Source organism: Notechis scutatus, chromosome Z (genome assembly GCF_049901735.1).
Source record: "Notechis scutatus isolate UNSWTSFEM ecotype Mainland chromosome Z, rNotScu1.2, whole genome shotgun sequence".
Taxonomy (NCBI): domain Eukaryota; kingdom Metazoa; phylum Chordata; class Lepidosauria; order Squamata; family Elapidae; genus Notechis; species Notechis scutatus.
Window position 1 is genome coordinate 665,593 of NC_142025.1, and position 26,908 is coordinate 692,500.

The window sequence follows — 26,908 nt, forward strand, 5'->3', positions numbered from 1 at the left end:
GTCCTTCCTTCCCTTTTCTTTCCTCCCTCCTTCCTTCCTTCTTCTTTTACTCCCTTTTCCTTCCTTCCTCTTTCTGCTTTCTTTTTGACCTTCCTTTCTGCCCCTCTCTTTCTTCTCCTTCTCCTTCTCCCCGTCTCTCCTTCTTCTCCCTCTCCCTTTCCCCTTCCCTCCCCTCTCTTTCTTCTCCCTCTCCCTCCCCTCTCCCTTTCTCTGGCAGCTCCGATCCTGGTGGGACATCAGCCCTGAGAGACCCCAGCCTCATTACCTGGACAAGGGCCCATGTTGCAGGTCTCCGACTGGTATCGTAGCCCCTTGCAGCGCAGCTCGGCCTCAGGGTGCTGGGGCCCTCGTTGGCGCAGGCGGAAACCTCCACCGCAGGGTGCCCGGCAGGGGCTCCAGGCCCCCCACTTGCTCCACAGGCAGAAATCTGGAAGAGACCCATAAGGCTGAGCCCTCCGCCACGCTGGTGGGGCCATCCCAATCCGCCCCGCAGAGCCAGAATCTCGGCTCACCTTGGCAGGCGCCAGTTTCCTCAACGCAGAGCTGTTGCTGCTCCAACTCAGCGGTGCAAACGTCGCCGGCACCCCTCCAGATGTGGCCGGTCTGCGGGTCGAGGCAGAACCGGTAGCGGCTCTGAAGGGAGACCTGGACTGGCGGGGAAGGCCAAGAGGCCTCGGCCTGGGCCAAGAGGGCAGGGAGGGCCCAGGGCCCCAGGGCAGCCAGTGGCCTACAGTCTGAGCAGGCTGTCCAGGGCGACCAGCCGCTCAGCGGAAGCAGCCCTGAGTGGGAGAAGAGGGAGGGAGGTGTGGGGTTCAATTCCTTTTACTACGGGTTCTGTGGGTGTGGCTAGGGGGCGTGGGCTTTTTTTTTTTTGCTTTTTGCGGCACCCCTCCCCATTTTGGGGCCTCCTGCCGGGGGGGGTGTTGCTCCCAGAAGGCTTCCTGGGGGTCAGGAAGACAGAAAACTGAGCCTGGGGTGGGGGGTCCTCCCTGGCCAGGAGCAGTCTACCCGAAGCAGCCTTTTTTTCCTGGCCGAGTGGCAGGCACTTACCTTGGCAATCCTGGCTGCTGCATTGCAGCTCTCCCGCCTGGCACACACTGTGGAGGGGAAAACGAGGGGCGGGTGAGCAGGGGGTTGGACTAGATGACCTCCAAGGTCCCTTCCGACTTTGTGATTCCCTAATTTTGCAAGGGTCTCCCTTTTTGAGCTGGGGGTTGGACTAGATGAGCTCCAAGGTCCCTTCCCACTCTCTCATTCTATGGTTCTTTAAGAATGGGTCACCTGCTTGAACAGGGGGTTGGACCAGATGACCTCCCAGGACCCTTCCGATTCTGTGAATCTGACTCGGAGGAGGAAGCCGAGCAGCAGACAGGGAGTGGGGAGTGTGTCTCTATTGACTGAGGCAGAAACTGGGGGAAGGAGCCAAGTCCGACTGGGCAGAGCAGGGGAGAGATAGAACAAGGGAGACGGGGTTCAGAGGGAAGACCCCAGGCCCACCCTCCCCCATCTTCATCCTAGGGCACACGGGGAGGAACAGAGAAGGGAGCAGCGTGGGTTGTGTGACATACCGGGGGAGGGGGGAGGAAAGGGCCCTGATTCCCTTCATTAGCCACAGCTGGGAAGACAGTGTATATCAAAACACAGGGAAGCTGTACACAGCAAGTTGTTGGCTGCAAATCGTGCATTGATCTGGTCTTGCCACGGCATCTCTGGCTTCACGGCATCTTTCCCAACCGCGTGAGTCTTTACCATGCTTTTCAAGCCTGCAATGCCTAGCTAATTACTCCCGTTGGGTCCCCCCCCCCCCAGACTATAAGTTCCAGTTTGTGTTGACCTTGTTTTGGACTGAATTTTCTGAGATATCTTTATCCTCACAATCCCCCCCTTTCCACTTTGAGGTAACATTCCCCGAAGCAAAAGACCACCGCTCTGCCCTCCCGACGGAAAACCCGAGACTCACCATTTCTTGCAGCCAATTGGAATGGTGTCTCCGGCCGCCATGAAGACGGGGGCCCCTGCCGGGTGGGGGTGGAGGCAAGCGCACTGCGCAGGTGGCACACATGACCCCCTCTGCTCCAACAGACCCTTTAGGGGGGATACACATATACAGAGGGGTTTTCCAGAGTTGGCTCCTCCTTCTGGGACCCCTGACATTCCTCCCTTGCTTCCTCCTTCTTTCCTTCCTTCCTCTCTTCCTTTCTGTTCTTCCTTCTGTTCTTTCCTTTCCTTTCCTTTCCTTTCTTTCCTTCCCTTCCATCCATCCATCCATCCATCCATCCATCCATCCATCCTTCCTTCCTTCCTCTCTTCTTCCTCCCTTTCCTTTCCTGTCTTTCCTTTCCTTCCATCCTTCCATGTTTCCCTCCTTTTCCTTCCTTGTTTCCTTCCTTCCTCTCTGTTCTTCCTTTGTTCTTACTTCTTTTCTGTTCTTCCTTCCTTCCTCTGTTCTTCCATCCTTTCCTATCCTTCCATCCTTTCCTTCCTCCCTCTCTGTTCTTCCTTCTTTCCTTTCCTTCCTTCCCATCCATCCATCCTTCTTCTCTCTTCTTCCTTCCTTCACTTCCCTTTCTTTCCTTTCCTTCCACCCTTCCTTGTTTCCCTCCTTTTCCTTCCTTCCTCTCTATTCTTCCATTATTCTTTCTTCCTCTCTCTTCCTTCCTTCCCCCTCTCCTTCCTTTCTCCTCCTTCCTTCCTCCCTCACTTCCTTCCTTCCTTCCTCCTGGGCAAAGCAATAAGACAATGAGGGAGATTCCAGCACGGCTGATTATCGGAACAGCTGATTGTTGGGAGGGGAGAAAAGAAATATCATAAGGAGTGACTGGGCGGGAGATAATGCAGTCAGCAATATGCGTGTGTGATAAGGACTGATTGGGTGGGGAGGGGAGGGATGGCCAGCCAGGGGGAAGATTGGCCAGTTCTCCGAACGGCACAAAATCATAACAACCAGTTCTATCGAACCAGTCCAAAATAGTAAAATCCCACCCCTGCAGAAACCCTCTGTCGGCCGCCATCAGCCAGCCCTCCCAGCCAGTTACAGCTTGTAGTTCCACAGGTCCATCACTTCGGCGCTCACCTGTGGGCAGTAACAACCAGGTAAGCAGCGTGGAATGTCCTTGCACAGCTCTGGGTGCTTCAGGGTGGAGCAGTGGCTGTCGCAGGGGGAGCCACACGCCCGGAACTCAAAGGGGGGCTCACAGCTGGACTCTGGCAAAAAAGGCACAGGGAGAAGTCAGCTCAAACCTTTGGTGCTCTCTGGAACCAGGCGGCGCCTGATGAGGAGAAAAGTTCTAGTGGGTAAGGTACTGGGCTAGAAACCAGGCAACAGTGAATTCTAGTTCCGCCTTGGGTACAAAGGGCAATTGGGTGACTTTGGGCCAATCACCAGGAGACAGCGAGTTCTAGTCCCGCCTTAGGCATGAAAGTCAACTTTCAGTCCAACCCACCTGAGAGATTGTCGGGGAAATACCAGCAAAGACCATTAGATACATTTGCTACCTTGAACCAACTATAAATTGTGATCAAGGTGGGATCAAAATGAAATAAATATTTAATAAACAAGGGGGCGGTTGACAATGATGAGAAGTTATGGGAAGACCAGAAAGTTGCCGGTTGGACAACAAAACTGCCCGCCTATTGTGGGCCGAGAAGGTTGTTGTTGGCATGGCCTCACCTGAACACTGGGAATAATTGCACATCCGGAATTGCCCGTCCAGTCCTAGGCATGGCTCCCCTTCAGTTTCCCAACCTTGTTGGTTCCTGTAGCGTTGTTGAACCAGGAAGCTGCATGAGCAGTGAGTCCAGGGGGTCCAAGGACTCCAGGGACAATCTGGAGGGGGAGACAGGACGGGGACGATTGGCACCCAGCAGGGTGGAAGAAGCCGCTGCCTCAGAGGACGGAGCAGCAGGATGCGGAGAGAACAGCCTTGGGATCAGGAGGCACAAAGGAACCATGTAGCTTTGACAAAAGAGATCCGGACCGCCACTTGTCTGCAATGGTATGGGGCTTCCTGCTTGGGGGTCAACCTTTTCTGGAGCAGGACGGGGGAGAGACAGAATGGCTCCGTGCAAACGGCTGACGCGTGTGCTCCCACGGGTGGCTCCTTTTGCATGAGCGGCAAGCACGCCCGCCTGCCACTCGCACAAATGGAGCTTCCCGCACGAGCAAGTGTGCCCGCCACTCGCGCAGCTTGCTCAGCCCTTGTGCTGCCCAGTTTCGAATGCGCCACGGGCCAGTAATGGGCTATGGCCCGGGGTTTGGGGGAAATGTGTTGCCAACGTGTTGCTCCTAATAAATCTTTTGAAGTTGGGCTTGAGGCTCATGACTGAATTAGGGTTATCGCTGGAAGCCCAATACCTTGGCAGGGTTAAGACTTGTGGACTTCAACTCTCAGAAATCCAGCAATCCCCATCATCCACAACCAGTAGAAATGGTGACAGGACAGCCTGCTGGGCTGAGAGATCCGTGGCATCACAACGGGGTGGTGGTGTGAACTGGAAACTCCAGGGGAGATGGAGAGCCAGTGGGCCTTTTGTGGAAATGGTCAGGCACCATAGCACACGATTAGAATTATGACCCCATCATGCCAAAAAAGGAGTCATAGAGGACGCCCCTTGTAGGTAATTGCACCCCGTCCCAAATCCCGAGGGATGCTTCTTCCCTACCTTTGCAGGCCTGCACATAACAAGGCTCCGTCTCCAGGGGAGGGCCGCGCTGGCTGCAAGGACCTCCTTCAGCTCCCGCCAAAGCCGTCGGGCAAACACAGCTCCTGGTACGTGAGGTCAGTCCCGTGCCACAGGACTGAGAGCATGGGCTCCATGCTGACCAGGGACACAGGGACTCGTCTTCTGCTGGAAATGAAGAAAGGTACCAAAAGAGCAGAATGGGAGAACTCACCGTGTGGCCAACTCACCGTGGAACAACTTGCCATAGCCAATGCACCACGGCCACGGGTGGGCCGTTGGGGGTTTGCAGGGGTTCAGGAGAACCCCCAGCTAAGATTCTGTGCAGTTCAGAGAACCCCCAAATCTCTGCTCCTGGCTGGCTCCTCCTCCTCCTCTTCCTCCTCCCCCTCCTCTGCCTCTTCCTCTTTCTAAAAAGTATAAAAGTAACTGAATGACATGATGAATAAAGTGTTGAATTGTCCCATGACTGGCTGTGGTGGGTTGGCCGTAGCGAGTTGTCCTAGATTAGTCGGCAACCCATGGCTCTGGAGCCGCATGTGGCTCTTTCATCCCTCTGCTGTGGCTCCCTGTCACCAGTCAGTAAAAGAAAAAAGGACGCCAGGTTAGGAGGTTAGGACCTTTGTGGCTCTTTGAGTGTTTAAAGTTGCCGACCCCTGTCCTGAACTCATGATGGTGAACCTATGGCACACGTGCCACAGGTGGCACGCAGAGCCATTTGTGTGGGCATGCGAGCCCCAGATAAACTTACCTGCATTGGGCATGCGCGCACTTCCCAGCTGATTTTCGGCCCATTTGAGGCCTTTTTTGGCTTCCCAGAGGCTCGAGGGAAGCCTCTGCAGCCTTGGGAGGCCAAAAAACAGGCCTGTTTAGTCACTTCTGGTATTTCCGGAAATATAGGAAGTGACAAAACGGGCCCAACTTTCGGCCTCCCAAGGCTGCACAGGCTTCCCTCGAGCCTCTGGGAGGCCGAAGAGGGGCTCATACAGGCCGAAAATCAGCTGGGAAGCATGCGCATGCGCATGCGCAGGTAAGGAAGTGGCGGGGGAGATTGCGCGTGCATGCACAGGGGGCATGGGGGGACCGTGTGCATTGCCTTCTGGGTGCTGGTGCATGAGTGCTCGCGTGTGAGTGCACAATTTTTGCCACAGGAGCCCCAAAAGATTAGCCACCACTGTCCTAGACCAACAAAGGAGATGCTGGCCATTATGCACCATTGGTCATCGACTCCCCCTGCACATTGCCATTCACGCCACCCTGATACAGAGCCTGAAATGGAGTGGTTCTTAAAGTGGTACACCTATTAAGCGATGCTATCATAAATACTCCTGAGAAGGTGCAACTGCCCATCCAAGATGCCTCGAAGGGCCCTTGTGGTGCCCTTACCTGAGGGACAGGCTTGGGTGGAGCAATTCTGGCTCTGGGTGTCGGGCCCCGCGCAGGGCAAGCCGTGGTTGCGTGGTGGTGGGTTGATGCAGGCGCGAGTTCGGATCTGGAGACTGCTGCCACAGGTTGCTGGACAGTCGGACCAGGGGGACCACGGGGTCCATCCACCGTGCACTGCCAGGAGGAAAGGAGAGAAGGAAGGAAGGAAGGAAGGAAGGAAGAAAGGAAGGAAAGGAAAGGAAAGGAAAGGAAAGGAAAGGAAATAGGAAAGGAAAGGAAAGGAAAGGAAAGGAAAGGAAAGGATATATGAATAGGGGAGGAGACAAGAGGAGACTTACCTGTTCGACTACTCGGGAAAGTAAACTCACCTACACAGGTGATGTTCAGGCAGTAAATGCCTTCTGGGGTGCAAATGCTGGAGGAGACGGAGAGAAAGGTACCCGTGAATTTGTTGTGAAGCATTTCCCTGTAGCTGCAGCCGCGTCCAGAGACACACACCCCCATTGCATCCCTGCATGCAATGCCCTCCCATCTAGGTCGGGGGTCCCCAACTCCTAGTCCACGTCGGTCCATGACGTGCCAGAAACTGGTCCGTGCAAACGAGCAAAGTCCCATCTGTGGGATGCAGGCAGGACACAAAACCATGATCCCCCCTCCCCCCCGATCCATGGAGAAACCACAGAATTGGTCCCCGATCAGTGGAAAAACCATGGAACTTGTTCCCGTTAGGACACAAAACCACACACTCCAATTCATGGAAAAACTACACACCTCGATCCACGGAAAAAAACCACAGAACTGGTCACCAATCCATGGAAAAACCACGGAACGGGTCCCCGATCGGTAGAAAAACCACGGAACCAGTCTCTGACCTAGGAAATGTCTACTCAGATTCCCATGGGGAACAAAGGATGGAGGGAGGGGCACTCACCACTGCTTGCACTCCCCCAGGAGCCAGGTGCTGCCCAGGCTGGTCTCGCGGCCCTCATGCAGGCACAGAGGGGGGCAGGCGTCCAGGGCACAGGGGTGGGTCTGCACCTGCTCCTTCAGGCAGTCGGGGGCCCAGGAGCCGGAGGTGGGAGTCCTGCGCGGGGTGGAAGGTTGCAAACCATCTTTGAAGCTCTCCTTGAAAATCCCACATCACAGCTGCTGGCTCGGCCCGGTTCTCCCACTGTGGGATGACCCGCGGGCACGGCACAGAGGTAACACGAGCAGCTGGAAGTTCAAACCTGCCCTTTATTGCTCCAAATTTCCCCAAACGCTGGGGAAATTATTTTAAAATTTAAAAAAATCCAATATTTACATTACATGGTGTGTGGTGAGTTAATTTTGTGAGTTTGCTTGCTAGCAAATTTTATGTGACAAGACTCAGGTAGCAGATAGATAGATCTCGGAGGGAATCTGTGATTCTGCGAGCAACTCCACCCGCCTGCCTGCTTTGCCTGGTTTTGGGTCAAAGTTGCCCTTTTTTTAATTAAAAAAATTCAATATCTACATAGCCACGCCCAGCCAGTCACGTGACCACCAAGCCACACCCACAAATTAGGCCACATCCACAGAGCCAGTTGTTAAGGAATTTGAACCCCACCCCTTGTTCCAGCTCATCTTCCCCCGCAGATTCAGGCTCCGATGGGGCCATGACACACTGCAGTCCCACCTACGGGAGCACCCCCTATAGTTTCCCACCCACCCTCTATCTAGGGTCTTTGGGATTCGTCCTTTTCTTCCTTCCCAAAGAGGCTCCAGCACTCAGCTTCAGCTGTTCATGACAATTCTCAGTGTCATGCCCCTTGAGACTGACCCTTGAGGGTGGAGACTGACCCTTGAGGGAGAGGAGGAACAGCTGACAGGGAGTGGGAGTGTGGCTATCCAGAGGTGGTGGAGGAGGCTGGGGAAGGGCAGAGGCCGGCTGGGCAGTCAGAGGAAGACCCAGGCCCATCCCCTCTCCATCCTAGGGCACGCAAGGAGGAGAGGATAAGGGAGAGACGTGGTCTACTCGGGAGGAGAGGGCCTTGATCCTCTTTATGGGCTGCAGCTGTGACAACTGAATAAGAGGATGGACATGTGAGCGCTGGAAACAAAGCATGGAAATATCTCTAGTTTATGGTTCCTCTCTGAGTTTGGCATCCTTCCCAGTCTGTGTTCGGTTATCTGTGGATGTCCTCCAGCCCTTATCTTGCCTGGTTTGTGTTGCTTTTTCCCTCCTTCTTGTAACTGTTTGTGTGGGAGTTTTTTTATCTTCAGTCAAGGATATTTGGAGTTTGGAAGCAAAGTGAAGGAATAAAAGGGGCTTCACCGTTTTTTTGTGACTGTGTTTATTTTGTGTGTTTCTCCCCCGGTCATCACACTCAGATTTGGGTAGTCCTTGACTTACGACTGGTCCCTTAGGGACAACTTGAACTTACGATGGAACTCCCCCAAAAGGTACTTACAACCTGGCTCCAATAGGTGGCTCTCTTCCCCAGTGTCATGTGACTGCGTTTTGAGAGCTCAGAACCGACTCGCATTTAAGGCTGTTTGCAGCATGCCGGGATTCACATGATCGCAATTTACATCATTTTTGCCAAAAGACATCATTTATTTCCATTCTTTGGCAAAAAAAGTGCCTCATAGGGAACCAATGGAGACACTTAAGGACATGGTGTTCACTTAATGACCACTGTGAAAGAAGTTTCTAACATCGGGTCAGTCAAGTTTACAATTTACAATTTTCATGAGTTGTCATCATAATTGGGCATGGCTGTAAATATTGGAAAGCATTCCAGTTGCTGGAATTCTGGCAACTTCACCCCGCTTGTCTCAATAAATCCTGTTAAAAAGTATTGTTAAGTAAAGATTACTGATACTCTTCTTTAATAAGGTTTACTATTGTAAATAAATTTTGTTAAAGATTACCAATACTCTTCTTTAACAAGATTTATTATTGCTGAAATCTTGTTAAATAAATCTTGTTAAAGAATACCGCTAGTTTTCTTTAACAAGTTTTATTGTTACATAAATCTTGTTAAATTAATCTTGCTAAAGAGTACCAATAGTCTTCTTTAACAAGATTTATTATTAATCTTGTTAAACAGTACTGATAATCCTCTTTAACGAGATTTATTATTGTTAAATAAATCTAGTTAAATAAATCTCGTTAAAGAATACCAATAATTTTCTTTAACAAGATTTATTAAATAAATATTATTAAATAAATCTTGTTAAAGAGCACCAATAGCCTTCTTTAACAAGGTTCATTATGAAATAAATATTATTAAATAAATCTTGTTAAAGATTACTAATAGTCTTCTTTGGCCAGATTTTTTGTTAAATAAATTTTGTTAAATAAATCTTGCTAAGGAGTACCCAAAGTCTTAAATAAATCTTGCTAACGAGCACCGATAGCCTTCTTTAACAAAATTAAATAAATAATAAATTAGAGACAACCTGTTAAATAAAACTTGCTAAAGATAGTTTTCTTTAACAAAATTTATTGTTCAATAAAGTTTGTTAATAAATCATGTTAACGAGTACCAATGTTCTTCTTTAACAAGATTTATAGAGACAAGAAGAGTGAAGCTGCCAGGATTCCAGCACCTGAAACTCTTTCCAATTTACAAATCGGCTATGACCATGTACTTGGGGTGGACACTTCCTGCTTCTCTTCCTAACTGCTGTCCTAGCATCTCGCGAGGACCGAGAACTTCTCAGTTGGAGAAAGGAGGACTAGAGGAGGTGGGTCTTATCATATTGAACCTCTTTCCATGTGGGAATCAACTCTCACAGAGGTAGCCCTTAACAACTTAACAACATAACAACTTAACTTAGACTTAACAACTGTGCCTACTTCTTAAAAAAGCTTCCACTGCCATAGCCGAACCTCTAAGCATAATCTTTGAAAAATCTTTCAGGACCAGCTCCTTGCCAAAACTATGGTCACAAGCCACAGTCATCCCCATCTTCAAAAAGGGAGACCCAAGCCTAGTTGAAAATTACAGACCAATCTCTTTATGCTGCGTCACCTGTAAAGTCATGGAATCAATTATGAACCAATCCATCATCCTCCACTTAGAAACAAACGACCTACTCTCTAATAAACAATTTGGTTTAAGAAAAATACTATCCTGTAATCTGCAATTCTTACACTGCAAAAACATATGGACGACACAACTCGACCAGGGCAAAGCAATAGACGCAATCTACATAGACTTCTGTAAAGCCTTTGATTCAGTGGTACACGACAAACTACTCCTAAAAATAAAATCCTATGGTATCTCTGGCCAACTGAATAACTGGACAGAGGCATTCCTGTCAAACAGACAACAAATGGTCAAAATTGGGAGCGTCCTATCAAATTCTGTACCTGTCAACAGTGGTGTCCCCCAAGGCAGTGTTCTAGGACCAACTCTCTTCATACTCTACATCAATGACCTCTGTGATCATACCAAGAGCAACTGCATCCTCTTCGCTGACGATGTAAAGCTATTCAACACCACAGACAATACTGCTACCCTTCAAAAAGACCTCGACTATGTATCAGAATGGTCAAGCAAATGGCAACTTCAAATCTCAACAAATAAATGCTCTGTCTTACATATTGGCAAAAAAATATCAGAAAATAAAATACAGGCTGAATAGTCAAGACCTTGTTGATGATCCAAACTCTGTCAAGGATCTTGGAGTACTCATCTCTAATGACCTAAGTGCTAGAGCCCACTGTAACTAAATAGCCAAAAAGGCATTAAGAGTTGCTAACCTAATCTTACGTAGCTTTTTCTCTGGTAATGTTACACTACTAACTACTAATGCTAGACCTATACTTGAATACAGCTCATCAGTCTGGAACCCATATCATGTATCTGATATTAACACAATTGAGAAAGTCCAGAAATATTTCACAAGAAGAGTTCTCCACTCCTCTACTCGTTGCAGAATACCTTATGCCACCAGACTTGAAACTCTAGACCTAGAAAACCTAGAACTACGCCGCCTTCGGTCCAATCTAAGTATATAAAATCATACACTGCAATGTGCTACCTGTCAATGAATACTTCAGCTTCAACCATAACAATACAAGAGCAAACAATAGATACAAACTCAAGGTTAATCGCACCAAACTTGATTGCAGGAAATACGACTTCAGCAACAGAGTGGTCAATGTCTGGAATCCTCTACCTGACTCTGTGGTTTCTTCCCCAAACCCCAAAACTTTAACCTTAGACTGTCTACTATTGACTCACCCCCTTTCCTAAGAGGCCTGTAGGGGCCGTGCATAAGTGCACCAACGTGCCTACCGTCCCTGTCCTATTGCTTCTTTTATTTTTCTTATATGTACCCATTTCATGGATTCATAACTATGTTTTTACTTATACCTATTATCTTGTAAGCAATTGACAAATAAAAATAAAATAAAAAATAAAAAAGCCTCTGTCTTCTTGCTTTTCAGGGTGTGGCCCTCAATGAGAAAGATATCTGGTCCTGGAGTCCCAAATTACAGTCCTCCCCCAGACACAAACATTGCCCACAGTGCCCTGGTAGCAGCCTTACCTGAAGCGGGTGCGAAGGCCGTTCCCACAGGTGACGCTACACTGGGACCAACTGGACCAGAGGCTCCAGGCGCACTCAGTGGGAGAACAGATGTAGTTGGTGCAGAGGAGCCTCCCTCCAGCGGCACAGGTGCAGTTATTACACCCATCGTCATACTGGCTGCCCGGTGCCCAGCTGTGTCCCTGGGCATCGGTGCACTCGCAGTGGGTGAGGGGTACGCAGGTGCCGTCCTGCTCCAACGTACCTAACAGAGAGAGCCAGATGAGTGAGAAAAGCGACTCTAGACCTAGGCCTGAATTGGCCTCAATTGTGCGGTTAGCTGGCTAGGTAACATTCTCAGTGTGTAACTCATAAACATTCCTATGCTTGTTTCTGAGTTGCCATAAGCAGGAGGCGGGGGACCTGAAGGAGCAGATAAGAACAATCAACTGATGGAACAGAAGTTGCCCTCAGAAGTTGTGGGAGCGCCATCACTTGAGGCTTTCAAGAAGAGATTGGACTGCCCTGTCAGAAATGGTGTCGGGTGGGGGTTGGACTAGATGACCTATAAGGTCCCTTCCAACTCTGATTACCTGTTATCTGTTAGATGGCAATTAGAACCAGAAGCACATTCCACGCTTATCTTAAAAAGATTGTAGCCTAGGAACCGGACCTTCTGCTGGGAAAATCCTTTGTTGGAGAATGTGACTGATGACACCCACCCATGAATGAGCTTCATTGGAGAATCTGATTCATGACACACCGGGGGGGGGAAACAGGGTCACAGATGACTGTAAATTACGTATGTCAGATTTGGCTTCATATAGGTCTGTGATGGCGAACCTATGGCACCTGTGCCACAGGTGGCACCCAGAGCCATTTGTGCTGCCACGCAAGCTGCAGGCAAACTTACCTCACAGCACATGCGCGCACCTCACAGCTGATTTTCAGTTGGTTTGAGGCCTTTTTCAGCCTCCCAGAGGCTTGAGGAAGGCTTCTGCAGGCTTTGCAGGCCGAAAACTAGCCCCGTTTCATCACTTCCTGCTTTTCCAAAAATACCGGAAATGACGAAATGGGACTAGTTTTTCGGCGTGCAGAAGCCTGCAGAAGCCTTCCCTGCTCGCTGGGAGGCGGAAAGGCCTCAAACCCACTGAAAATCAGCTGTGAGGCGCAGAGCAGGTAAGGGGGTGGCGGGTTGGGATTGGGTGGGTGCATGGGGATTGCGCGTGCATGGGTACAGTGTGTATTGCCTTCTGGGTGCTGGCACGCAAGCATGAGCATGCAAGTGCACGCACAATGTTTGGCACAGGAGCCCAAAAAAGTTAGCCACCACTAATATAGGTCATGCCGACATGTTGCTCCTAATAAATTTTGTTAGTTCTTTTGGAGCTTGGCTCAAGGCTCATGATGTAATTAGGGCAATCGCCGGAATCCTGACAGGAAGCCAACTCTGACATATGCAAAGAAATGTGGGGTTCGCTGCCCAGCTATAGTTTGCCCTGCCAGTTTGAGGGAGGATTGTGGAGTTTCTCCTCAATAGTTGTTCAATTAGAGTATTGTTTTCTGCTTGGTAGTTTGTCTGGTGTGAATCCCTGCTTATCTCTGTGTTGGGATGTCCTCTGAATTTTCTGTTTCTTTCTTCAGTTTTCATTGAATCGTTCAATCCAATGGCGTGTAAATCTGGTTTATCTCTATGTATCTGTTGATGACTGATTTGTCTGAGTGCCAGGATAAGCAGGGATTCATACCAGACAAACAATTCACCAGAAAACAGTACTCTAACCAAGAAACCACCAAGGAGAAAAATCTCTCCCCCACTAGCAGTCAAACGCCTGTCAAATGACCACAACTGAGTCCCAAATTGATGTCACGGAGTAAAACACTTGTCAAGTGAGTTGGCCCAGCATTATGACGTTTCTTGCCACCATTGGGAAGTGAATAATTGTGTTTGTCAAGTGAGCTGCCCCGTTGTTAAGTGAATTGGGCTTCCACATATGACTTCGTCTGTGAGAAGGTCGCAAAAGGGGATTGCATGACACACACACCCGGGACACTGCAACCATCGTAAATATGAGACAGTTGCCAAGCGTCTGGATTTTGATGATGTGACACCCCCCCCCCAGCCCTTGCAAGGGTTGTCCGATCGACGGTGGTCGGTCACTTTTTTTGTTGCCATTGAACGGTCCCTTACTCTATACTCTTTATGTGCGTGACTGCATTCCCACTCACACTAGTAATACTATTGCTAAATTTGCAGATGATACAACAGTGGTGGGACTTATCTCCGGGGGGAAATGACTGCTTGCCGAGATGAGGTGGACCAACGGTTGCTTTCGTGGTGTGGAGACAATATCTTGGTCCTCAACAGCAATAAGACCAAGTGTCCTGCCCTTGTTGGAGTCTGATTCTGAGGAGGAGATTGAGCAGCTGACAGGGAGAGGGAGTGGGGCTCCGGTGGCTGTGGAAGGGCACAGTCCGGCTGGGCCTTCAGAGGAAGACCCAGGGCCACCCCCTCTTCATCCTAGGGCACGCAGGGAGGAACGGAGAAGGGAGCAACATGGCTTACGGGAGAGAAAAAGGCCCTGATCCCTTTCATTAGTTGCAGCTGGGAGAACAGGATATAAGTGGGGCATTTGCACACAGCTCCTTGCTGGAAGCAAAGCGTGCATTATCTTTGTTTGTCTGGAGTCCTCCCAACCACGTGAGTTTCGTTATCTTTCGAAGTCTGCAATTCCTTCTCCTGCCCTGTCTCGTTAATTGCTGCAGCAAGTGGTTTGTGTTGGTTTTTATTTATAATCTATATGTACTTTGGGGTCAGACTGAATTTCTTCCCTTTACAAACTGTTCTTGGGAGAGTTTTTCCTCCAGCCGATGATAACTGGACACTGGGGGCCAAGTTGGAGGAATTAAAGGGACTTTACCTACTTTTGGGACTTGGTTGCTTTTGTGCCACGCCCCTTTGGGTCATCACACCAAGGAGCTTATAGTGGACTATATAGAAGGAACAGACCAGACCTCCAGCCCTTGCTTGTCAAGGGAGACCGAGTGGAGCAAGGGGCCAGTGTTAAGTTTCTGGGTGTTACCCTAAAAGAGGACCTGACCTGGGGGTGCCCACACTGCAGCCCTGGTCAAAAGGGTCCAGCAGAGATTATCCTACCTGAGGCTTCTCAGAAAACAACAACTGAATTGAAAAGTGCTGGTGACCTTCTACCGCTGCACCAGAGAGAGCATTTTAACCTTACTGCACCTGTGTAGGGTTTGCCAATTGCACCGTGGCAGTTCGGACAGCCACTCCAGAGGGTTAATGGCATTGCCCAAAGGATCCTGGGTTGCCCTCTCCCCTCTTTGGAAGAGCTTTATAGCCTAAAGAAAGTTCAAAACATTCTCAAAGATCCATCCATCTCATCCTGGGAACCCCCCTTTTTTTTGAACTATTACCGTCTGGCAGACGGTACAGGATAATAATAAAAACAAACTAGAAATAGAATAGAATATAGAGAATAGAATAAGATATAGAATTAAAATAAAAATACTAGAATAAGAATAGAAATAGAATAGAATGCAGAATAGAACATATAGAATAGAATAAGAAATAGAATAGAATAGAAATAAAATAGAATATAGAGAATACAATAGAATAAGAAATAGAATAGAATATATAGAAATAGAAATAGAATAAAAATAAAATAGAATGAGAATAGAAATGGAATAGAATGCAGAATAGAATAGAATATATAGAATAGAATAATAATAGAATAAAAATAAAATAGACTAGAATAAGAATAGAGATAGAATAGAACGCAGGATAGAATATATAGAATAGAATAAGAAATAGAATAGAAATAGAATAGAAGAATGGAAATAGAAATAAAACAGAATATAGAGAGTACAATAGAATTAGAAATAGAATAAAAATAAACTAAACTAAGAAGTAAACCAAAACTCAGTGAAGGAGGCTTCCTTACCGTCGGGGCATCGACAGCCCGGCTCGCAGGCGTCCTTCTCCTGGCAGAGAATGCCTTCCTGGAGGTCCCAGCAGTGCCGGGGGCACCGGTTGGCACACCCCACCCAGTGCATCATGGGAGGGCAGGTCTCCTCTGTGGACCACAAAAGTGTCCATTACAAACACAGCCACAGGAAGGACCAGACTGCGCCCCCATCTGGAAGGAGGGGAGGGGTTCCCTTGGACTGGGGTAGATCTAAGAACTCCTGCCAAGAACAGGGGATTGTACTAGAGGATCTTTGGGGGGCCCCTTCCAGCCCGATGATTCTACGTTCTACCTCCAGCTGTTAGAAACCGCAACGCCTTCCTGCCACCTACCGCAGGGCTGGGGGTTGCAAATGCGCACGTGGTACTTCTCGCCAGGACAGGGGCGCCCTCCGTTTTTGGGGGGTGGGCTGGTGCAGGTCCTCGTGCGGGCCGAGCGCCCACCCCCACAGGTCCGGTCACACCACGACCAGGGGCTCCACTTCGACCAGGCCCCGTCCACTGCAGCAGGGAGACAAGGCAGGTGTGGAAAGGGAACTTCATGAGGACAGTGGTGACACCCAAGCAGGAAAAGCCCAAAGGGAACATCAGGCCAGCCATAAAACAAACTTGCATAGGAAAAGAGATTTAATGAAAGGTAGTAAAGAAGCCCCTTAGACAAAAGCCCAAATAATTAAGAAAACTAAGGAAACAAGAAAAGAAAACCCTTACAAACACAAGACATGCCAAATCAGCTAAACAAACAGACAAAAGACACAAAATATATGGCAAAGGAGACAGACAGGAGATTGCCACAAGAAAACATTAGGAAACTGATAATCCAATCAAACTACCCTGCAAAGTTTGCCTTCTGCACACACACACACACCGGAGTTTACCCTCCGGCGGAAATGAAGACAACCCCTGACAGGATTTAAAACATTAAGAAATACAAACACAAGCACTCACACACAAAAGGAGAAAAAAGGTATAAAAATCAGGGTTTTTATTATACAAAGAGAGCTAGCTCCAGGAACGCAGACTTCTTGCTATCTCGCCTTCCTGAAAAAATAAAAAGAACCGGCTTCCAAGTAGTTGTCTGAATCCTTGCACTGGAGTTCTCCCAGCAGGAAAACCGAACCCTCAGAAGAAAGGCATTTCCCAGCCTTTCAACACAGGGAAGAACTCACCCTCCCTGACCTCGGTTAGTGTCCCTCTCTTCCCCACCTCCCATCACCTACGACTGTGTCCAGGGATGGCTTCCCCCAGTGGTGGCATTCTACCGGTTCGGCCTGGTTCTGCCAAGCCGGTAGCGGCAATGAGCAGCGGAGACCAAAACTGGTTCTCTCCGATGAACTGCTGTTGGGCCCGCCCACCCACCTGGGCTCCTATACTGACCTCGGTCCCCTGCTTTTGAAGCACAGCTGCTTTGTGCGGCCCAGCCAGAGTGCCACACAGCAGCTGCGTCAGCGACCGGGAGAGTGGAGGCTTGCAGGAGGTGAAGTGCAACACCTCTGTGCCTGCACAAAGTGCGCGTTCGGCGCGCACACACAAAGTGTGTGCATGCATGCAAAGCACGCCCACTGAGCCACACCATCAAACCGATGGTAAAAATATTTGAATCCCACCACTGGCTCCCCCCCCCCCCACAGACAAAATTCACCTACAGAACTCATTGCCACAGGAATGATTGGATGTGGATAAAAGCACAAAAGGGGGGGGGATTGTTGCTTTTCTGCAGTAGTTTGCCGGTGAATTCACGTGTGCACAAATGGGACAAACAGTGACCATCACCTGTTTTTTTAACTTTCCCCAGGGTGTGGCAAATGCGGGATTTGCATGCCCACAGATAACAGAAACACTGACCATCAGCTGTTTCTTGCAATGCCTGGCGTGTCAAACATGATATTCGCGCACCCGCAGATAACAGCAACACCGACCGCCAGCTGTTTCTTGCATTGCTGGGTGCGCTAAATACGTGATTCGCATGCCCGCAGATAACCACAACACCATGGTGGGATTCAAATTTTTTTACTCCCGGTTCTGTGGGCATGGCTTGGTGGGCGTGGCAGGGGAAGGATACTGTAAAATCTCCAGTCAGAAATGGGATTGGCCGGTCCTCCTAACTACTCAAAATTTCCACTACTGGTTCTCCAGAAGTGGTCAGAACCTGCTGAATACCACTTCCGAGCAACACCGACTGTTAGCTGTTTCTTGCATACCAGGCACGCCAAATGCAGGATTCGCACGTCTGTCAGCTGTTTCTTGCATTGCTGGGCACGATGAACACACAATTTGTGCACCCACAGATAACAGCAATATTGACCATCAGCTGTTTCTTAGCTCAGCTGAGGCATGGCAGAGATCAGCTGAGCTAAGAACCAACAGAATATAGGAGAGGTGAGAGGTAAGAGCGGGGCCAGTCAAAATTTTCCCTACCAGATCTCCAAAACGGTCAAAATGTTCCCGACCCGGACAGAAGAACTGGTCCGAACTGTCTGAATACCAAACCTGTCGCCACCCCCATCTTGGAGAAAACCGAGGCCCCGCAAACTTACCTTTACAGGCCGGCAGGTTGCAGAAACGCCTCTCCAAATTGGCAGTCAGGATGTCTTGGCACCAGTGCCCGCCTTGGCCGGGAGGGTGGTAAGTGCGCAGGCGCTGCTGCTGCCCGACCCCACAGCTGCGGGAACACTCGCTCCAAGGGGACCAGGGGTTCCAGGTGCAATTCAGGCCAAGGCAATCTTTGCCCTCGCACACGGGGGTCTCTAGGGGGGGAGTGCCAGAGAGAGAGAGAAATTAGGTGTGGGCTCCCTGTGGAATAGCTCAAGGGCCCAGCTCTGTGTGCGAGTGACGCCGTGAGCGCTCCTGCCCACCTGTGCATTGTGGCAAGTTGCATTCGCGTTCCTGCACAGTGTCTCCGGCGCAGCCACTGCCTCCCAGGCAAAACCGCCAACGAGTCTTGACGGCCGGGAGGTTGGGGTCACTGCAGGTCTTGGAGCAGGGGGTCCAGGGGGACCAGGGGGTCAGGTCAGTGTCCTCAAGCCCTGCCGGGTGGGGAGAGAAACGCCAGCCATGTCAACAGTGTCACCAGGGCTGAGTTCCCTTTCATCCCACCATGCTCTGGGACAGTACCAACCATGGGGATTGTTTTCTTGCTCCTCCTCCTCTTCCTCCTCCTCCTCCTCCTCCCCCTTTTCCTCCTCCTCCTCTTTCCTCCCCCTCTTCCTCCTCCTCCTCTCTCTTCCTCTTCCTCCTCCTCTCTCCCTCCTCCCCCTCTCCCTCCTCCTCCTTTCTCATCCTTCTCTTCCTCCTTTCCTCCTCTTCCTTCTCTTCTTCCTCCTCCTCTGCCTCCTCTTCCTCCTTCTCCTCCTCCTCCTCCCCCTTTTCCTCTTCCTCTTCCTCCTCTTTCCCCCTCCTCCTCCTCTCTCTTCCTCCTCCTCCCTCCCTCCTCCCCTCTTCCTCCTCCTCCTTTCTCATCCTTCTCTTCCTCCTTTCCTCTTCTTCCTCCTCCTCTTCCTTCTCTTCTTCCTCCTCCTCTTCTTCCTCTTCCTCCTCCTTTTCCTCCTCTTCTTCTTCCTCCTCCTCTGCCTCTTCTTCCTCTTCCTCCTCTTCCTCCTCCTTCTCCCCTTCCTGTTCCTCCTCCTCCCCCTCCCCTCCCCTCCTCCTCCTCCTGCTAGCCATGTTGGCAGAGTCACCAGGGCTGAGTTCCCTTCCCTCCTATCACCCTTAGGAAAAAGACCGAGCAAGGGCTCACCTGGGGTCGCTGGGACTGGTCCTATTGTGGTGTGGGTCACTTCTGCAACACAAAATGCAAGTTAGGGGGAGATTAGCAGGTCTCCTCCTCCTCCTCCTCCTCCTCCTCCTCCTCCTCCTCCTCCTCCTCTTGTCTTACCCTCCCATTTTTTCTGCAACTGGCAAGGCTTTCCTGAAGGCCTCTGGAGCTCTGGATCGACTCAGAGCTTGGTTCTTGGCTGCAGAGACCTTCAGAAAAGCCTTGCCTGTCGCAGAAAAAGGACTTCCGGAAGGAGGCCGGCGGGAGATGCACGCACAACTGAGGTCAGTGGATGATGTCCCCCCAAAATAAGACCTGGTGCCTTTTTTTGGTGGAAAAAATATATCAGACAGTGTCTTATTTTCGGAGAAACATGGTATCGAATATGCTCCAATAATCTAGCTTACTTATTATGGTCTGTTGTGTAATGTACTGTACCGGTGGACAAAGTGCAAAGCCACAGTGGCCATTTCTGGTCCTCACCTTTGCAATCCAGGGTTTGACAGTATTTGATGTCCATCCGAGGGCCGATACAGTCCTTCCCCCCATTGGCAGGTTTTGGACGGGCACAATCGCGTGTCCTGGTCATGTTGCCCAGTCCACCACAGGTCAAGGAGCAGGGAGACCAGGAGGTCCAATCTGTGAAGCCCCCGTCCACAGGGCAGAGGGCGAACATGCAATCCAGCTGGCCGTTGCGACAGGAGCTGGATGGAAGGGAGCAAAGAGGGGAACCAGATGTAAACAGAGAATTTAATTCCGGGAGTAGAGGAAATCCTTGATGTACGAACCCACAGTTCAGCCCAAAATATCGGTTGCTAAGTGAGACGGTTATGATGCCACCAAGAATCATAAATGGGGGGGGGAGAGAGACACTTTTTTTTTCAGAGCCGATTTTGAATGGTCACTAAATGAACTGCTCTAAGTCGAGGACAATCGGTGTCACAGAAGGGAATGTGGAGGGTCATCCTCGACTTACGACTATTGATTTAGTGACCATTCAAAGCTACGGCATTGAAGACTCGGGGCATTTTTCATGCTTAACGCCCATTGCAGCCTGCCCAGGTGTCAAGCCCAAAATTGATCTATACGTAGGCATTTCATTTTGCCTTATTATATATTCCTTTTTCTTTCTTTCTTTCTTTCTTTCTCTTTGCTGGTTATGGGGGGAGGAAGGCTTTCAGGCTTCCTAAGGTGGGAGGAGTGGAGATGGAGAGAGTTGTTTAGGCGAGACGGTTCTCCTTCCTGTGGGAATGAAAGCTGACCCTGCTGAGACCTGGAGGTGGAGACTGATGACACCAAGGCAACGTTGATTTATTTCTATTGGGGAATGCGGCTTTTGAGGGGGCTGTTTCTAACTTCTGATATTATGTGGTGTAATTCCAGGTCGGGTCAGATTCTGGAAGGACAACAGATTTTTGCCTATTTGATGCGTTCCTAAATAAAAGAAATTGTTTTGGAAGATAGACTTTGCTCTTTTCTTTTTATTATTATTATTATTAAAATAAATTTTATTGAATTTTCACCTTTATAAAACAAATTTTATATACATTTTTGCAGTTGTTTGTAGCATCAGTCATTCCATTTTCCTGTACATATACCTGTACCTATACCAGTGGTGGCTAACCTTTTTGGTATCCCGTGCTGATAATTGCACGTGCACTTGCCTGCTCGTGCTTGTGTGTCATCACCCAGAAGGCAATGCGTGCGGACCCCCATGACTCCTGCGCATGCGCACACAATCTGCATGACCTGCAGCACATGCTTCTGCACATGCATGCGCAACCCCCAGGAACGTCGCGTGCTTCTGCACATGCACAAATATCTCCTGCGCACCGCCGCGCCCCCGCATGTGCGCACCAGATATCTGACAATCTGCTGTTGGGTGGGCGGTGCGCGTGCATGCGCAGTAGACCTTTTCTGGGTGAATGTTCGCATGCCGGCAGTAATGGGTCTGCGTGCTACTTCCGGCACGCATGCCATAGGTTCGCCACCACAGATCTATACATACATTCATACATACATACATACATATGTCACAACAATAGAACTCAGAAGGTCATCACACAGCCCATTACCCAGGTCGTTACAACACAGGAGGCTGATACACACACAGCCAATACCATGTTCTTATGAAAAAGCCAGCCAATCTTCAAGCATCAATTCCACCCAACCAATCAAGAAATGACAACACAGCCAACCTCCCCACCAGTATATATAGGGAGACGGCAGCTCCGATCATGCTTTTCTCGCACAAGCACGAAGCCGAAAGCACCAGCCTGAAGATGGCGAGTGGGACCTCGTCGAAACGTTGCCAAGATGCTCTCAATCTTACATGGGAAAAGACCCGAACACACCAAGACCTGCATACACACACACACACACACACACACACACACACACACACACACACAAATATATATATAATTTACAATTACACTTTTGCCCTTTTCCTTTTACGTTATTTTTTTCTTTCTATTGTCTAACCAGACATACCATTTTCCCCAGACCGTATCGGATTCTTTTTCTTCCCTCACCTGCGTTGTGAGCTTATTCATTTCAGCGCAATCCATTACTTTCTTTATAATCATATCCTTTGGGGGGGGCTATTATCTAGTTTCCAATTTTGAGCATATAATATCCTAGCCGCTGTTAATATATATGTATTATTAAGCATTTCGGTATCTTTCTCATATTCCCCTTTAGTTGTCCCTAATAAAAATGTTTCAGGTTTGGATACTCTCTTGAAGCCTGTTATTTCCTGTAACCAGATCTTTACTTTATTCCAAAACTTTTATCGCTTTTGGACAGGTCCACCACTTGTGAAAGAAGGTAACTTGTTTCCTTTTTGCATTTCCAACATTCTGATTTCAAATTTGGATAGATTTTGGCCAATCTCGCCAGCGCTAGATGCCAAACGATAAAACATTTTTATATGCGGCTGCTCTCGTTAATCTATAATTTCTCGACCATAATCTTTCCCAATCTTCTAGCGATATACTGTATCCAATATTTTTCATTGTTGGTTTCTTTTTAAATGGGTTTCACCTCTTGGAAACCTGACGCCAGGGTCACTTGGTCAATATTTCAGAGTTGATTAAAGAAGAGGCCATCTACAACGAACAATTGGAGTAACGAATATTAAAGCGAAGGGGAAAAAGAATGGGATTTCAAACTTGGAGATTTGAGGAGGCAATTAAAACTGAATGAATGAATATTATAACTGCAGCTAGAATAAGTTTTGCTCAGAATTGGAAATTGGCTACAACAGAAAACATTATAATTAATAAAATGCATGAATGTGCCAAGATGGATAGATAAATTGCTAAAAGATAAACAAGACAGTGAATATTATAAAACATGGAATATCTGGTATGACTGGATAAAGAAAAGGTGATATCTGATGACCTGGTAACATTTGGAAAACAAGGGTAACGTGTAAACAATTATAAATAAATTATATGTATGTATAGAGAGAGCTTAAAAGGACGAAGGAGTTATGACAATGTATAACATACTATCAGAAGGAAAGTACAAGTGTATGTATTGCTCAAATAATGCTGTAAAATGTATATATATGTTTTTAATTTTATAAACATATTTAAAAGTGGGGGGGAATGTTTTGAAAGCCAAACAAAGTAAAAGGAAACAGCAGAAAAAGGAATTACAGAAGAAAGTTTTAAAGAAGGAAGGGGGAAAAACTGGAGTAAGAAAAGGAAGGGGGAAATGAAGGAAAAAAGAAGTAATAAGAAAAAGAACCAGGAAGTAAAGGGATATGGAAACTGAACAAAAATGAAAAAAAAAGTTTATTTAAAAGACAGAGATAATGGTTAGATAAGGATTAAGAAAGGGGATTCTGCAAAGTAATGTGATGTATTATAAATGTATTTGAAGTAACAAATTACTTAGAAAGTAGGAAAATATAGACTTTTAAAATGAAAAGATTGGAACTAATGTTTTTTTTGTTATTAGAATATTTGTTTTTTGTTAACATACATAGAGATAAATGGAAGAAATGTGAAAAAGAGAAACCATGATAAGTGTATTAACTATGTTTAATGAATTCACAAATTATGAGCATTGTTGTAAAGAGATTAACATCAGTTTTTATGATTAATTGAATAGATTAATTCATTTGAAATTATTAATGATTTGATGTAACTGAGGGGGAAAGTGCCATGTGGAATCCGGACTAAAATGCATATGTGTTACATAGCTGTTAGGAGATCATTTTATTTATTTATTTATTTATCTATTTATTTATTTATTTGTTTGTTTGTTTGTTTATTTACTTACTTACTTATTTATTTAGTCAAGCAATTATAAGATAACAGGTATAAGAATAAACATAGTTATGAATACATGAAATAATACATGAAATGGATACTTATAAGAAAAATAAAAGAAACAATAGGACAGGGACAGTAGGCACGTTGATGCGCTTATGCACGCCCCCTACAGACCTCTTAGGAAAGGGGTGAGGTCAACGGTAGACAGTCTGAGGTTAAAGTGCTTGGGGTTTGGGGAAGAAACCACAGAGTCAGGTGGAGTATTCCAGACATTGACCCCTCTGTGGCTGAAGTCGTATTTCCTGCAATCAAGTTTGTTGCGGTTAACCTTGAGTTTGTATCTGTTGTTTGCTCTTGTATTGTTATGGTTGAAACTGAAGTATTCATTGACAGGTAAGTCATTGCAATGTATGATTTTATATACCATACTTAGATCAGACCGAAGGTATTATTAATTTTTTAGCTGATAATTAAAAAGTCAATTATTATTGGGAATTAAAGAGGAGTTAATTAAATGATGTATAAGGTAAATTGGTAATTGTGGGGGAAATTGTTTGAATTGGGATGGAATTTTGGAAAAGATGAAATAAGAGTATGCAATGAAATTGCAAACCTGACAGATGAAGATGAAGACAGGAGAATTAAAATAAAAAAGAAATAAGTTAAGAAAGGAATAGAAAACATATGGAATAAATTTGAGAAAAGTATTTGAGAAAACTTACAGAAAATATGTAATGTAATGATAGGATATGAAATCAAATGTGAAAGATGAGTATGTAACCAAGGCCATGTTTGTGTGGAAATGTGAAAACTTGGAATCATGCTGTTCACTAAAAAAAAAAGATGTTTTTGAAATGTGAAAAATACAAAACTTTTTACAACCCCCCATATTTCAGAGGCTTGAAACCTGGCTCGTACATACGACGGTGGCAGCATCATCAGAATCTTGGGGCCCAAAATTTGGATGCGTTGCAAACTGTCACGTAACTTATGACGCTCGTGGAGAGCTCCCCTTGCAACAAGCAACTTAATGACCATGTCCCTCCAGTAATAACCTGGAGGGATTCACTTAACAGCGGGCATAAAACGGGACAGATCTCATTGAGCAATAGAAATTTTTTTGGGGGGGAATTGTCCTTGTACGTTGACGACATCCGAAACGTCATCGTCTTCTCTACCAAACTCCGGCACTCCCTCCAAAAGTAAGATCCCAGGGGCAGGAGATCGTCCGTCTCCATCCAGGAGGACAGGAAGTGAGCCCCGATTTCTGGTGTGTGTGTGTGTGTGTGTGTGTGTGTGTGTGTGTGTGTGTGTGTGACTCACCAGTTGCTGCAGGCGGCGGAGATGATGCTGTTGGGGGCGACTTCTTCTCCTTGGGAGACAGGTTGGCCTTCGGCAGTGATGACGAGCTGAGGTACGTCGGGGGTCTGGGGCGAATGTCTCCGAAAGCCCTGGAGAACCTCCTCGCTCAGGACACAGGGGCACTCCTGGGCCAGGAAGAGAGAACGGTGTGTGTGTGTGTGTGTGTGTGTGTGTGGAGGTCACGCCTTCTTGTCCACTACTATCACCTCCTCCTTCTCCTCCTCTCTGCAAACTCCACCCCTTTCTGGCACTGATAATGTTCCCTGGTTGGCTCACGAGACGTCTGCAAGAAAACTACCCAGCTCACAGAGCACCAAAAGCCCCACAGTTCCTTCCTTCCCTTCTTCCTTCCTTCCTTCCTTCCTTCCTTCCTTCCTTCCTTCCTTCCTTCCTTCCTTCCTTCCTTCCTTCCTTCCTTCCTTCCTTCCCTTCTTCCTTCCTTCCTTCCTTCCTTCACTACAGCATTGATGACCTTCCCTAGTTGGGCCACGAAAGGTCTGCAAGGAAACCACCCAGCTCAGAGAACACCAAAAGCCCCACAGTTCCTTCCTTCCTTCCTTCCTTCCTTCCTTCCTTCCTTCCTTCCTTCCTTCCTTCCTTCCCTTCTTCCTTCCCTTCCTTCCCTTCTTCCTTCCTTCCTTCCTTCACTACAGCATTCATGACCTTCCCTAGTTGGGCCACGAAAAGTCTGCAAGGAAACCACCCAGCTCAGAGAGCACCAAAAGCCCCACAGTTCCTTCCTTCCTTCCTTCCTTCCTTCCTTCCCTTCTTCCTTCCTTCCTTCCCTTCTTCCTTCCTTCCTTCCTTCCTTCCTTCCTTCCTTCCTTCCTTCCTTCCCTCCCTCCTTCCTTCCTTCCCTTCTTCCTTCTTTTCTTCCTTCCTTCCTTCCTTCCTTCCTTCCTTCCTTCCTTCCTTCCTTCCTTCCTTCCTTCCTCCCTCCTTCCTTCCTTCCTTCCTTCCTTCCTTCCTTCCTTCCTTCCTTCCTTCCTTCCTTCCTTCCTTCCCTTCTTCCTTCCCTTCCTTCCCTTCTTCCTTCCTTCCTTCCTTCACTACAGCATTCATGACCTTCCCTAGTTGGGCCACGAAAGGTCTGCAAGGAAACCACCCAGCTCAGAGAGCACCAAAAGCCCCACAGTTCCTTCCTTCCTTCCTTCCTTCCTTCCTTCCTTCCTTCCTTCCTTCCTTCCTTCCTTCCTTCCTTCCTTCCTTCCTTCCCTTCCTTCCCTTCTTCCTTCCCTTCCTTCCCTTCTTCCTTCCTTCCTTCCTTCCCTAGTTGGGCCACGAAAGGTCTGCAAGGAAACCACCCAGCTCAGAGAGACCCAAGGTCCCTCACAGTTCGACCCTGAGCTACAAACGCTTCCTTCTAATTGTGGCGATCCTTTCCCAGGCCTCTCTACACAGTACTCAGGAGAGTCCCACAGCAGAATCCTTCCAAAGCTGCCTCTCTCTCTTCAATGAGACTGGCAGCTTTGGGGGTGCCCAGGACAGGGCAGCCTCTGCCTCACCAGGCCCTGCTCTTACTCTGCCCTACACACACACACACACACACACACACACACATACCAGAAGATCCTGGGTGTTCCGACCTAGGCTTCCCAAGATCATAAAGCCGACTCCTCGTCCCAATAAAACCCCTATTATTTAGGTTATAAAGTGAATTCCTCTCCTGCAAAGTCCCAGCCAACCGTCTTTCAAGAGAGTTCACTACTACAGGCCTTTATCAGGCTTGGAGAGTTGCCAGGCTGATAGCTTCCGAACACTGTGCTGTAGCAGCAATGACTTGGCAAGGAGTCAGAAACAGATCTTCACCCGAATGAATTGAACTCATTGCCCCCTGCAAACCCCACTCCCCTTTTGGTCTTTATTCCCTCTGGGAGGGGCCATTCACCGTCCATCTGTGGCTTTACTCCTGAGTTGAACCTTGTTCCTTAACTGTTCCCTTCTCCT

General features: G+C 48.1%; 1 protein-coding gene across 1 annotated transcript in view; it reads right to left on the minus strand.

Annotated features, from left to right (window-relative positions):
• Positions 1–26,908, minus strand: part of SSPO (SCO-spondin) — a 164,027-nt gene that overhangs the window by 10,923 nt on the left and 126,196 nt on the right. The window contains 18 exon segments of the mRNA XM_087947289.1: positions 266–427; positions 513–779; positions 1,051–1,097; positions 1,961–2,085; positions 3,074–3,204; positions 3,671–3,826; positions 4,663–4,845; positions 6,067–6,240; positions 6,435–6,481; positions 6,998–7,150; positions 11,593–11,836; positions 15,537–15,668; positions 15,893–16,060; positions 18,097–18,306; positions 18,415–18,643; positions 19,454–19,461; positions 19,797–20,017; positions 24,923–25,086. Coding sequence (XP_087803415.1) covers positions 266–427; positions 513–779; positions 1,051–1,097; positions 1,961–2,085; positions 3,074–3,204; positions 3,671–3,826; positions 4,663–4,845; positions 6,067–6,240; positions 6,435–6,481; positions 6,998–7,150; positions 11,593–11,836; positions 15,537–15,668; positions 15,893–16,060; positions 18,097–18,306; positions 18,415–18,643; positions 19,454–19,461; positions 19,797–20,017; positions 24,923–25,086 — 2,821 coding nt within the window.